Source organism: Thalassophryne amazonica, chromosome 16, assembly GCF_902500255.1.
Source record: "Thalassophryne amazonica chromosome 16, fThaAma1.1, whole genome shotgun sequence".
NCBI classification, from domain to species: Eukaryota; Metazoa; Chordata; class Actinopteri; order Batrachoidiformes; family Batrachoididae; genus Thalassophryne; species Thalassophryne amazonica.
Window position 1 is genome coordinate 73,239,872 of NC_047118.1, and position 14,423 is coordinate 73,254,294.

The 14,423-nt window shown below is 39.4% G+C and overlaps 1 protein-coding gene across 1 annotated transcript; it reads right to left on the reverse strand.

Annotated features, from left to right (window-relative positions):
- Nucleotides 1–8,073: 8,073 nt before the first annotated feature.
- On the reverse strand, nucleotides 8,074–11,363 carry LOC117528286 (homeobox protein Hox-B5a-like). The gene is made up of 2 exons (XM_034190900.1): nucleotides 10,528–11,363; nucleotides 8,074–9,121 (listed from the first exon to the last, which is right to left on the reverse strand). Exons 1-2 carry the CDS (start codon nucleotides 11,189–11,191, stop codon nucleotides 8,874–8,876), a joined length of 912 nt encoding a protein of 303 aa, XP_034046791.1. The 5' UTR covers nucleotides 11,192–11,363; the 3' UTR covers nucleotides 8,074–8,873.
- Between the last annotated feature and the right edge of the window lie 3,060 nt (nucleotides 11,364–14,423).

Genomic DNA, 14,423 nt, shown 5'->3' on the forward strand with positions numbered 1-14,423 from the left:
TTAAACCAATCATGTTGTCATTTGTCATTTCCTTCAGGTCCTGGTACTTTGATATTTATACAGTGCACTTAAGGGAAAGGTTTTCTGGTGCACAAATCTGCACACAACACCTCCAACTACAACGAGTGGAGTGCAGCCACCAAAGCTACCTGAGGTGAAGCAGTGAGGCTGTGTGGTGAAATTTTGTATGTTTCCATTAGTGTTTACTTTAATTTTGTTTAGTTGTTGTTTTTAGTTTGGTTTCATAATTTGTATGCGTGCTGAGTGCATCAGCATCATAAACGCAAGGCGCATCTAAGTTTAAAAGATGAATTTCTTCTGCTTTTCCCTTTTTTCACTCGGAGTCACCACCAATACGAGATGGGTATGGATGTAGATTTGATGTTTTATAGAACCCTATCTCACACCATTTTGTGATGGCTTGAAAAGTAAATTAATCTATTCATTTGTAATAGCGTTGCGAAAAGCGCCACATGAAATGCAGGGTGGTGCAGGGGTTGGGGGTCTGAGGGAGGTTATGGGTACGGTCAGGGAAAGGGAGAGGGTTAGGTTACAGTTAGGGTTAGGGGAAGGGGTCGGGTTAGAAATAGTAAAATAAAAATAAAGCATCATAAAAATGTGATTCATTTCTTCACGGGAGTCTGTGATGGCATTACAAAAAGTCAGTTAATCTATGGGTTTGTGATATTGTCACGAAAATGGGGCACTTTTCATGATGGGGCATGAATTCATTTCATGACAGAGGCACAAAATGCGGGGTGACAGGGGGTTATGGGTTGGGTGAGGGAAAGGGAGAGGGTTAGGTTAGTTAGGGTTAAAGGAAGAGGTAGGGTTAGAAATACTAAAATAAAAATACTAGATCACAAAAATGTGATTCATTTCGTGATGGGTGTCTCACTGTAGTTCATGATGGCATTACGAAATGTCAAATAATCTATGGGTTTGCGATATTGTCACGAAAATGGGGCATTTTTCATGATAGGGCACAAAATCATTTTGTGACGGAGGCACGAAATACGAGGTGATGGGGAGCTCTGGGGGGGGGGGGGGGGGGGGTTATGGTTAGATTTAGCGGAAGGGAGAGGTGTATTAATAGCAAAATAAAAAACGTGTCATGAAAAGCTCCCCATTCTCGTGATGGTGGTACAAAAAAAACATTAGACTGGGCTGGCTGTTTCATTCCTGACCCAACTTCATATTACATGGAGAATAAACAAGGGCTCGTCTTGAACCGGGAACCCTTTGATCAAGAAACAAGTGCGCAAACTGAAATAGCCGACAAACTGCACTCCACTTTAGACAGGTTTTTGGTGGTCTACAGCTCAGTTGATTTCTGTTGCCTCACAATAAAATTGTACCACCACTGTGCCTGATCACACTTCATTTAAAGACTCATATTACTCCACCATATTTGCTGTTTAAATGATTTGGGTGCTGGGCATGAAAACAACAACTGTGTTGGTTCAAAATCATAAATGACATGTGGTGCACTGCTTTTTGCCGAGTATTTAATTGTGGTCATAAATGTCTGAAGTGTTTGTAAGCATTGCTGCACTGTGCAAATATGTGCTCATCATCGTGATCATAAATAATTTAATGTTACAGCTGTAACACTGCATGATGATTGGCTCCACTAACATCAGCTGCACCTGATTGACCGATAAATATTATTCCTAACTAATCCTGACTAAATCATATCTGGCGCATGCTAGAATCTTGGACAAAAAAATAATTAAATAAATGAATAAAAATTACTTGTTTTACAAAGGTGATTAAAATCTGCAGCTGTTTCTAAGATAACTTTTACACAAACAAACATACTTACAAAGAAATCTGTGACGTTTGGTCTCCATGTTGGTTGTAAAATGACCATTGGTTGAATCTTAAATTATTAAATATGTAACCTGGATTTTTATTTTCACAATTGCACAATTTTTGAAAGCGAACCAAGATTACGTATATATTTTTTCCTACTATTTGACTAATGGGGTTTTTTGGGGGGTGTGTTTATTTTGTGTTTTTATCTGTCTGAATAGACTTTATTAACTTCTGACTTAATGTCTTTGCTTCAGAGTGTTCATTATTCAAACATGACTCTTTTGTGTTTCATGTCCTCGTGTTTATGACTCACTGCCCCTAACTTAACCTTAACCGTAACCTAACCTTAACCCCAACAAATGTTGACTCTGAATTCCTAAAAATAAATGACTACCACGTGGTGACCAACTGTGTGTGTGTGTGTGTGTGTGCTTTTTAACCCATGTTAAAAGTGTGTGTCTGCACACTCTCGTACTAGAAAACAGGCACAACTGGCAGTTCCCAGCTCAAATGACTAGATTCTGAAAGTGTAGAGCTCCATTTATTCAGGTGCATAAACAACGTCTATATTAACTGGAGTATTTTACTAATAAATTCTGTTAAAATGATGGTGTCATTTTGATTTTAGATGTTCATTTGACAGACACATTTCAAATGTAATTACACTGTGATCATAAAACAGACAAACTTATTCATTGTAATAAAAACCAGCAAAAGTGTCATAAATTTTAAATTTGACAAGATAATCATTTGTGACTGAAGTCAGAGAGATGTCCCTGGTTATTTGTGAGTCTGGAGTCTCTGATACTGATTTTGTTTGTTTGTTTGTTTGTTTGTTTCTTGTAAATGAGCAGCACAAAACATTAGAAACACCAAAGAACATTATAACTCCGATTCAACATATAAAACTAAAGAAATCCATTTTAACAGAATAGTGTACACTCGAACTAAAACGCTGAATTTAATTGATAAAGTTAAGGTACTTTTTCCACATAACATTGCCAATTAAGTGCAAAACAATATTGTGGTTGAAATTAATTCAATCAAATGAAACATTATCACTTAAATCCCTAAAATTAACAATTGCAAGTATATTGAAAATAATAGTATTAATTACATTTAAAACCTCTGTGTTTCATTTCTTAGAGTGTAAATTTTAATGCATTGCAGATTATTTTAATTCATTTCATTGTAAATCTGTCTTTTTTTTCTGGCCAGTGAGTGAAAACGGAATACTTATAACCCAAAATGCAAAAGACAGAAAGCACAAAAGTGGATTAATTATGTTTGGCACTTCGGGAATCTTAAATACAATGATGAAGGACTTTTTAAAAAGTGTTACAATAACTATGAATATATCCCACATTATAGTTAAAGACTTTGCTCACACACAAACATGAAATATAACTAAGAAACGTTAATATTTAAGTTACAACAGTTATAAAAATGTAATTAAGGTGGCGCAGTTTGGAATGAATCCACTTTAAACTGTGGGGGTTAAAAATAACCCCTCTACTGTCCCCAGAAAGCTCCTTTTCGGGTCTGGATAATTTATGGTGGCTCTTCCTTGTGAAGCTGGTGAAAAATCTGTGAGAAGGTGGAGGGCAGCAGCCGGGCAGCGCCAGGAATCCCCAGACTGAAAACGCATCGGGCAGACTGGGCCTCCCAAACAAAGTGAACATAACTAATGAGAGTCTGAGAGCAAAGAGGGACTTCCGAAATCTGAATCCCGCTCCCTTATTAGAGCCCGGGCGCACAGGAGTCCACATTAACTGAGATCAGGAGGGGAGAAATACACTTCTGTGTGAAGGGCTTGATATAAATATAAGATAAGAAGATGTTTCATCTTTCTAAAGAGCTTAAGTGAGTTCTTACAGCTGTAGGTAAAATACAAAAAAATACAGCAAAATGGCACAGATCTAAATGTAGAAATTAAAACTGCCTATGAGCTCTGTGTGAAAAATAAAATATCACAAAATTTAATTTAAAAAAATGTTATACAAAACGTAATTTATGGCAAACCTAGCAAATATAATATAAAAACAAAAATACTTCATTGTAAATTTGAATCTGTTTTCTTAGTGACATAACTTGAAATACAAGTCACTGAAAAATATATATGAAGTCAAAAGAAATACCAAAAGAAGAAAAAATGTTTCAAAAATAACAGTTATCAATATGTAAGCAAACACTAAAATGACAAAATATAGCAACCCAGTCTCTTTTTCGTGCTCCTGTCACGAAATGAGTCAAATTTTTATGATAGAAATAAATCGTTGCTTGCTTTCTGCTTTCAGTGCCGCTCGTTTGTCGTCCTCTGAGGGGCGCTGTGTAGCTCTCGGTCGTCACATAGAATAAAGAAAATCTTCATTTGAAAATCTTTAATGAACATTTGGAAACATCTACACGCTGCGTTCTGTGGGAGGATAAGGCGGCCGCAGCTGTACAAAAAAAAAATAAAAAAATGTGACCCTCTTGCTCAGTACCAGGACGTCTCCATGACGGATGTGCGCAATAAGGGTCGAGCGCGCGGGAGGAGAGGACTGGTAGCCGGGCTGTTTGACAGCTTCACACACACTTCAGATATCAGAAGAGCTCATAAAAGGGTCACAATGTAAAGCTACAGAACCAGAATCCAATCTGCAGCTCACACCGCGCCGCGTTTAACTGTTTTAACAGAACTCATGATGTCTTTTGTTTCATTGTCTCCCGTACCGTGCCGGTATAGTTGTGTGTTTTTAGTGACAACATAAGATGTTTATGTAAAAAAAAAAAAAAAAAAAATCTAATTATTACACTTTGACCAAACTTTAGCCTATTTGTGGACAATCACTCATGCATCCCTCCAGTGTCTTGAAATTTTAAAATTATTTGAATTCTTGACTGAAATTGTTATTGTTGTTGATAATGTTACTATCACGACCATCTTATTTCAGTATAAAGTGATCATTTGTGACATATTATTCCCAGTGGATTTAATAAACGGATTAAATGTGTTTTGGGTGTCTTGTTGTGTGTGCCCGGGTGCGCGATATTGCCCCCCCCCCACCCCCCACCCCAACCCACCAAAGAAAAATCATATTAATATTTAATTCAGTGTCGTGCTTTAAGTAGTTTATTGAAGTATTTTGAAATGTGGTTTTCAAATACATAATTACACAGGTGTCACTTATTTTGCTTTTTAAATGGCTCCCAAAGGAAGAATTTGATATTGATTTGATATTTCTTTCCATAACGACTGATTTGGGGATTTTTACACAGTTTGACCAGGTTTAAAAAAAAAGCACGAGTTTAGTTTGAAGAATTCCTTAAGCCTTTAGTTTTCAGCATTTAAAATATTATTTTAGAGAGCGTCATCGTCATAGGATTGGTGGGTTTTTTTTTTTTTTTTTGGTTTTGTTTATTATTATTAATAATAATAATAATAATAATAATAATAATAATAATAATAATAATAATAATAATAATAATAATAATAATACACACATACATCACGTATGGTACCGAGGTCAAAGTATAGGCCAACGTTTTACTGCAAACTAATCGCAGCTGGTAACATTGTGTTCAGTGGAAATGTTTGCAACCATGAATTCTTTTCATTCACACCCATCCTGCCTGGAAAATACAGGGGCTGGGAGGGTGGGGGGCGGACAAAGATTTTGTTGTACCCTATAGGACGCGTATCAATACAGGCAATGTGTACTCGTGTCTTTGTCCAACATGAAACAAACATTTTTTGTTTGGCAATACTGAGACACACACACAGAGAGACACACACACACACCAGCATTCTATCTGGGTCTTACTCCTTCATTGATTCTGTTATTACGTAACATAGACACAAGCCATGACACAACAAATAACAGTGACATCCAATGTGAAGATGCAACAAAGTCAACCAGGAAGAAAACATAAATGTGTGTTATGTTGTGTGTGTCATTTTTGAAATATTGCCCTGTTACACCAAATCCCAGCCACACATATATCACAAAAATCAGCTCCAACCCTTGAAGATATGGTCAACAACTACATGACAAATTAATCAAATACACTTTTCAAGTTCATCAAATGTATGTAGGCAGTAAAACAGCGGGAAAGCATGTGGAAAATAGTCTTTACGCACAGATTACGCACATGGATCTGATCAGTTTTCACTTGGCAACAGTATAGTATGGACGTATCAGCACAGACGCACGGCGCAGTCCTGGCACGCACAGACGCCAGCCGGCCACAACAGCACCGTAAAGCCAAAAACTATGTGAAATACTCAGGACAGCGTCGGAGGAGCATTAATATATACAGGAGCATTACAGACCGAGTGAGTGACACGGTAATTACACACCTCCCTCCCCCTCTACCACCAACCTTCCCAACCCCTTTGTGAACTCGTAGAAAACACGTCTTACCGCGCGTCGCAGCGCTTTCTCTCCACTGAGTTTCACCCTCCGCATCCCGTTCCAGAGCAGCGCAAGAAAGCTCGCCGGACTCCGTGTGTGTGAACCGGATCCCGGACAACGGCGGCTAGTAGTGGCCTGCTCTCCCTGTCTCACACTCCCTCCCTCTCTCTCCTCGCCTGTCTCTACTTTACTGACCCCTTTAGGATCCCCGCGAAGCCGTTAAACCGTCACTTGCTTTCTAGAATGTGAAATATATAGTACATTGTCAACTCCCCAAAACCATAAAACTAACTTTATGGACCCCACGTGACCAGTGGAGAGCCAGTGAGCGGTATCAGTCTGAGGCCAGGCCTGATCTTTACGATCCAACATGGAGATAAAAACCCTATTCGTTTGACATGTAAATGTCAAAGCTGCCTTCCTTTTTATAGTTTGGCCCAAAAGCAGAAGGGGGATCGGTTTAAAAAAAAAAAAAAAAATATATATATATATATATATATATATATATATATATATATATATATATATATATATATAGTAACACACGTGCACACAGAGAGGAGGTAAGAGATCAGGAGCAGGAGCTCATGAAGGCTACAAGCAGCATCAGCCGGTGAGTTTAAAAGTTCAGATGCTTGTTTACAGCTGGAAACCGGGAAACGGGTAACTTAATTTGGGCGGGAATGACCTCCGTTTGGACGGAAAAGAAGGCAGCTTAAAGAGAAAAGTGACCAATTTGTCCACAGCGGGCAGTTTGTTGACTTGTCACTGATGGAAATTGGTATGTGTGTCGTTTTCATGATGAGGTTCAAAAGGACGAGGTCTTGTAAATGTGGCGTTCGGACTTTAGAAGAGGCCTAGAGAGCAGGACTGTTTCCTGCTTTCTAGGCGCGTTTTTACGCGCGAGGATGCGTCGTGACGCGCGGCGCTTTTCAGGTTCCTGAGGTTTTGTGAGACAGCGTTTATCATAAAATTTTGCATTTATTTGATTGTAAATCATGTCTGCAATAAATATATAAAAGTGTTAATCTCGATGACTGCGTTGGTTCAGCTTTTAGGCCTTCATCAGGATCAAAGCCCATATCAGTAAAAGTCTTCACCCAACGAATATTTATATTCCTCCTTATCATCATTCATTTTTAAAAAAAAAAACTATCACTACAACTCAATTTCATGCCGAGAAGTTGCATATTGTGTTTGAAAAAAGTAAAAAAATTGAAGAACACTTTGTCGGTTTTTTACAGCCAATCAAATACAGATTATGTGTTCAAAACAGTTATAAAATAAGGAATACCCGATTCAAAACATGCACACAATACATTTAAAATACCGTTAAAAGACAGATTCCCTCTGCTAGTTTATATTAGCTTGTAAGTGGTTTATAACTGTTGAAATTCAGTTTAGGACAAAACGATATCTGATTTCAACTCTTCAGACATATTTGACATTTAAGACAATGTATCATGTAGAATATATTTAACCACATGAAGGCCATTTACGTCACAATTTGCGACATCAAAGGATTAAAAAACAAATTTTAACTCAGTGTATCTTTGTTGTAAATTATTTTACACCTTTGTCATTTATTTGAAACCACCAGAAGAGAAAATTGATTCAAAATTTTTGGTTACTGGTGTTCTTCTCTTCTGTTCCTTTTTTTTTTTTTTTTTTTTTTTTTTTTTTTGACTGTGCCTAATATTTTGACCAAAAAATGATCAGTATCACAAAACAGCACATATTCTTGATTTTGTGTGTGTGTGTGTGTGTTTGTACATTTTAACCAAAGCTTGATGTTTGTCAAACGTTTGGTGTTATCCTGTCATGACTCGAACTTGCATAAAATGCGCTTTACAGTATGTGATATTTTTGTTGATATGGCAAACTTTATTGTAGATTTTTTTTTTTCTTACTTCGTGTTACTAACAAATACAAAAAGCTCACTAGAAGCTTACAGGCCTTACAGGACGGCATCATTCTCCTCACATACGCGCGCACTATCACTCACAAAAACAACATCACATTAAAAATGTCAAATATACTGTATATATACATCGACCTTTTCTTGGAACATAGATCCAATAATTATAATAATAACAATATACAGATACACTTTGTGAATAATGGAGGTATACACAACATTATAAAATAATGGAGGCAGATTTGACTTGTTTTCACGCACCTTCAATAAAAATATGATTTGAATGACATGAGATGAAAAGTCTACGATACAAATAACTTACAACAGTAAGAGCGCAAAGCATTCTGTTTTTTTTTCCCCCTTCTTTCTTTTTTCTTACAAAAACATCGAGCGGTATTTAGACAACAAACCACATGTTTAGGTAGCAAATTAGGAAGAATGTAGCATTATTTTAAAAACGACAACATTCAGAAAGAACAAGTACCACAGTCATTATTTTAACGACCAACATGCCGAACAAATAAAAAGTGCTGCTGTACAGCTGTACAGTACTCTATGACGCAATAAGAGATTTAGAATGTGTTTAACTGTCATTTTCTTCATCTTTTTCTCCTTTCTTCTTTGCTTGACTGCGGTTTTGTCTCCATGGCAACCTGCACCCCCCCCCCCCAAAAAACAAACAAACAAACAAACAAACAAAAACAGATCCATGCATGGATGGATAACTTTTGTCGTTTATTTCAGGGCTGGAATGCGCTGCCGGCCGTGGCCAGGCTCATGCTTTTCAGTTTATTGTCCTTCTTCCACTTCATCCTCCGGTTCTGGAACCAGATCTTGATCTGGCGCTCTGTCAGGCACAGCGCGTGCGCGATCTCGATCCGCCGGCGCCGCGTGAGGTAGCGATTGAAGTGGAACTCCTTCTCCAGCTCCAGCGTTTGGTAGCGCGTGTACGCCGTCCGCGCCCGTTTACCGTCCGGTCCGGTCATATCTGAGGGTTTGGAGTGGAGGAGGGCGGTTAGGGAGCGGGTTCACAACATGCCACGTGCATGCACGTATAACACCTCTCATAATGCACACCAATACATCACCTGGCCCCCCAAAAAATACAGAAGTAAAAGCTCTATGAAGCTGAGCACGTATATACCTCCAACAAGGGCCGACAGTCCACCAGATCTGGATTACAATACGAATTACACTGCACAGTTGGATAGAACCTGAAATTTCCACCAGTTTCACTGGTATTTACTACAAAAAAAGATCAAAAACACTTTGCGCAGCAGTGATGAAGACATAGACAGTGAGGGATCTGAGTTATTCCCTAACTTCACCGGATTCATCCTGTTATAATGAATTTTTACTCTTAAAAACGGTATAGTTTTTGAAAACTCGCGCAAAACAGACCACAGTCTCATAGTAGATGGATAAAACACTGAATTTAGGTTTGACTGTGCTGCCTTTGTAGCTACAGGTGTTGATATTACTGCGTCCTTCAGAACTCCCCCACACACACCAAAAAATACTGCGGTGTCAGGATTAGCTTCATTAGAGTCACCGTGCGTAAAGGCGCAAACCTGTGCGTAAAAGTGCTGCTTTATTCTGTCCAGAAGTCTTTTTGACAGCCGCCTTTTATTTACTTTCCCACTCTAGCCTGCGTTAAAGGATCTGTTTTTATTTGTCACATTACTGTTTTCTTTTTATAACCAGCCCCTTCACCGCCACCATCTTTCTCGCCCCTTTTCAACCCCTCTCGGGGTTTTATGGCCGCGTCCTCTGCCTCACCTCGCTAATAAAGTTCCCACACGTAATAAAGCATCACTTTTCAAAAGCAGCAGTAGCTTCCAAAGCGTTCCTGCTCTCTCTTTTTTTTTTCCTCACTCCTTTCTTTCCCACCCCGGCTGTGTCTGTGCTCCTCCGGCTGCCCGCTCGCCTCTGCAGCCTCCTGACAGATTTATGACGCTTTTGTGGAATTTGCTAAAATAAAAAAAGGAAGGAGAGAAAAGACAGAAGGGGCCACCACCCGGCATCTCTGGTTTGTATCAGAGGGGAAATGTAAAACCAAATGCACCCTGATGCGCGGAGAAAACACGCGTACACGCGCGTATCAGCTGGTTAACCAAAAAGCTGGATAGCTGTACTTTTTTCTTTTCTTTTGTTTTTTGAAAACTCGCCGACTCTACAAAGCATTAATACATAATGTTTGTTCTTTACGCAAATGATAAAACCGAAGTGTTTTAAACTGCATCGATGCTGAGTGAAACAATTAATTGTTTGTTAATGATTTTCCATTAATTGCCTGAAATACGAGCTGCAGATTTAGTGTGCATAAAAAAAGAGGCGTTATACTGTCACCCACATTTTGCACAAAAATGTGTAAACACCACGAGCAGCCTATACCATGGCTGATGTGCAGCTTTCTCATCCAGGGGAATATCTGAGGGGTCTGCGCCTCGCCACCCGTCGTGCTGCCAGCAGCGCCCGATGCCGCCGGGCCGCCCTCCTGCTTCTGCACGGTCCTGGTCGGTGGGTTTCCGGCTCGGCTGTGCCGCAAATCCTCGGTCTCTGGCGACGCGGCATCGTCCAGCTCCGTGAAGCGTTGCGCCGTTCCGCCACCGCCGGCGGAGGAGGAAGAGGAGGAGGAGGACAGGTTTGGAGAGCTGAGGCTTCCTGGTTGCTCGGAGCAGGGAGAGGAGCTCTGCGCGCCCAGCTTGGAGTCTCCGCTGCCCGGTGACAGGAGGGAGTCCGCGGCGGAGGCGAGGGAGCAGCTGGAGGTCGCTCTGAAGCTCCTGTCCGCTTGGAAGGCTCTGGAGTCCCCGAAGTGTCCTCCTCCTCCTCCGGTGCTGCCGCCGCTGTTCCCCCCTCCTCCCCGGCTGGCCACCGTCAGGTCCATGCCATTGTAGCTGTAGCCGTAAGAGCCCGTCGCATGGTGCATGGTGCCGGATGAAGAGTCCCTGTACGTCCCGGCGTTCATTGCGCCGCTGCCTGCTCCATAATTTAGCAGTTGATAGTCGGGGCCATTTGGGTAGCGCCCCGAGAACGAGTTTACAAAGTAAGAGCTCATTTAGGTTGTTTTACGGAGTTACAGCTGAGCACTAAGGGGCGCTTGATTTGTTAGATTTCTCCTGGTCGTTATAACGCGCGTACTTTCAACGATTTATGACGTATTAGTGAATTATGGCGTTGCACTGTACTTCGTTTTTAGCTTTGTATGCGCCGTCCAAATATGGGGGTGGGGTAGTCTGCGCGCGCGCATGTGTGTGTGTGTGTGTGTGTGTGTGTGTGTGTGTGTGTGTGTGTGTGTGTGTGTGTTGGGGAGGAAGGAGAGAGGGTGGGTGGGGGGTGAGGTGGGGGGTGCGGTCACGTGCTTTTGTTGACCAGTCGTAAATTGTCGCCGATGACTTTGGAGAGGTAATTCATGCTCTGAGGTTTCTAATGATGGAGGGATGGGCGGGGGAAGATTTCTCTCTCTTTTTCTCTCTCTGCCCCCTCCCTCCCTCCTTCCCTCCCTCCCTTCTGCTTTAGGTGTCGGGGGTGAGCTCAGGGCGCCACCTACTGCTGACATAATTTATTGCAGGGATTATCGACAGAAAAATAAAGATACTCCAAAGAGCACCTTATAAAATGTCTGGGTGTCTTTATGTCTCTCTGCTAGCTGAACTCCGCTGTGGATTGAACCCACTGACTCGATTTACATTTTTCAGGGCTGAAGAATAATAACTTTTTTTTCTTTTTTAGTGAAATAATTAAATTAACAGCAAAATCAGAGCAGCCAACAAAATCGAAGTCATGTGAAGCCACAAATGCGAAAACTGGCGCATTACTGAGCCATAAATGGCGCAGTGGTATATTACTGCGTTATAAACAGGCTTCATAAAGCAGTTATGTGGAACCATAACGGCTGCCACACGATGTAACGAGCCAATCAAATCCACAGGAGATTCTCTAAAACAATTACCAGAAAAAGAAAAAAAAAGAAAACAGCGCTGATGTACAGAAATGTACTGCAAAATAATATCAGTATTCACCCACATCATAACCTCACCGTTGGCTTATTTCATATTATTTATTTATTTGTTTTTTATCTAAAAATTGCACTGAAGTAATTGTTAACTATCCATCATAACCTCTATTACAGGTTAATTTATTACAGTAAGACACAACCAAAAATCACAGCTTCATAACTGAGAAGCTGAAATACTAAACGATTATGATTAAATAACAAATAATTGACCATGAAGTATTTTATTCACGAATCATTGATTGAGTTATAATAAATAAATTAAACCGAAATGATCAGCTTCTTAAATGTGATGATTTTGTCGGTTTTATTTTTATTTTAGATGAACTGTGTTTTTTTTAACTGACGCTGACCCAGAACAGGCAGGTCAAGTGCAAACTGGATGCTATTTTAAAGTGGGTTAAACCAGTTCTCAATCAGTGGTAACATATCTATTCCTAACTTAATTAATAACTATTTTTAATTTGGCTGTTGATCATATGTTCTTAATTGGCAGCTTTTAGGCAGAATAGATTTAAACCACTTTGAAGTTTTACAATTTATTGCTTTTTAATTTGTTTCAAACAACACCAAATCAATAAAGTGGTTTAAAATGGAATGAAAGTGGTTCAGTCTGACATAAACTGGTTTTATGAATGCCTGAATGTTGTTGTCTGGATGTCCATTTTTTATTATTAATTTTACATTTTGTGACAATTTATAAACTAAAGAGTTAACTTATTAAGCATAAAAAAAATCAACCAATTAGTCAATAATTAAAACAGCACTATAACCTTTTTTTTTTTTTTTTTTTTTTTTTTTTTTTTTGCATTTTTGTGTGACAAATAAAATAAACTACTCGGTAATTGTCAAAGTTCAATTAAAAATGCCATTTTTCTGGATGTATACATAAATGAAAAACTGTGTCAGCTGTGATATTTGTGCACATTATATAATTATAAAGGAAAGAATCAGGTAAAAACAAAAGTTTAAACTACACAGGAGGGTAATGATACGGTCAGCTGCACATTGAAAGCAGATTAATAGCTGTAAATATGTTCACCAACAAATTTGTGAATATCCAACCAGGTAAAACCTATGAAGGCACAAGTTATGCCTGAGATCTAAAGTCAACCTTCTAGAAGCTGACTTTGGCCTCAGACTGCACTTCTTTCTTTGTCTCCGTCTGCCTGCAGCTGCAGAGGAGGAATGCTAAACCTGATCTGTGAGGTGCACAGTGCATGGAAATGTGCTGATTTATGATTTGTTGATTCTGGGGATGGGATACATTTCAGTCAGAGCACCTCTGTGTGTCTGTGAGCTTGAGCATGTTTCATTGTATGACATACACATGCACATAAGCCAGAACATGGGACAGATGAGAAACTCCAGATTTTGTGGATGTGTGAAGATACAAATGAAGGTCCTCTGTGGGAGAGCACGTTTGTAGAAACATATTTTCGGACCATATTTTAGAACATAAACTGCTCTCACACTGAGAAGCAGCAGTTGGAATGGAAATCATCTCAAATATTCCAAAGTAACCAGGTCAAAAAGAAAACAGGCCCCAAACCAGACATCCCATTTAGGACTTCACTAAACAGAGATTTGATATCAGCAATAAATCAAAAAATTGTTGGCTGGAAAGCTGAGTGAAGAGCTTAAAACCTATAACTACATGATGCAAAATATGCAAGAAATGGTTTGCACACTGCAGGGACGGACATCGAGAGGCACTGACCCAGTTGGCACCAGCTTCTGAATGCACTCCCCTGGATAAATATAGATTTCAACCATCGCCCTGAATATTTTGACCGTGAAACAGGCCACTGACCAGTCTGGCAAACACAGATTTAGATAAGTGTGCACAAAGGCTTCCGTTTGATTTCTAAAACGGGATGTAAAGTAATTTAATGACAAACTACATGGGGCACTCTAAGAGTGCAAACCTCCAACAACAGGACCAACTAAAAAAAAAAACGAAAACTGTTCACAGATTTGTTAAAATTTGTTATCAGTTTCATTTTTGTCCATTATTTGGTTGTTTGTCCACCCAAGGTTAGTGAATGTTTAAAATAAAGGTATTTCTTTCAACGATAAAGAAATGAACATTTTGAAGACGGTCTGGATCGGCCTCAAACTGAATAAATTCTTCAATCACAGCACCATCTCTGGCCAAAATGTCACCAAAAGCCTTTTTTTTTCATAAAATTGAAGAAAAGTTTGAGAGTTTTTACATGTTAATGTGATAATTCTTTTTTTTTTAAGCATAAAGGAAGGAATTACAATATCACAA

Excerpts from the sequence above, each read along its gene's own strand:
- LOC117528286 (XM_034190900.1), bottom strand. The coding sequence starts at position 11,191 with ATGAGCTCTTACTTTGTAAACTCGTTCTCGGGGCGCTACCCAAATGGC. Across the intron at positions 9,122-10,527 it reads AAAGCTGCACATCAGCCATG|ATATGACCGGACCGGACGGT; the intron begins GTATAGGCTGCT and ends CCAAACCCTCAG.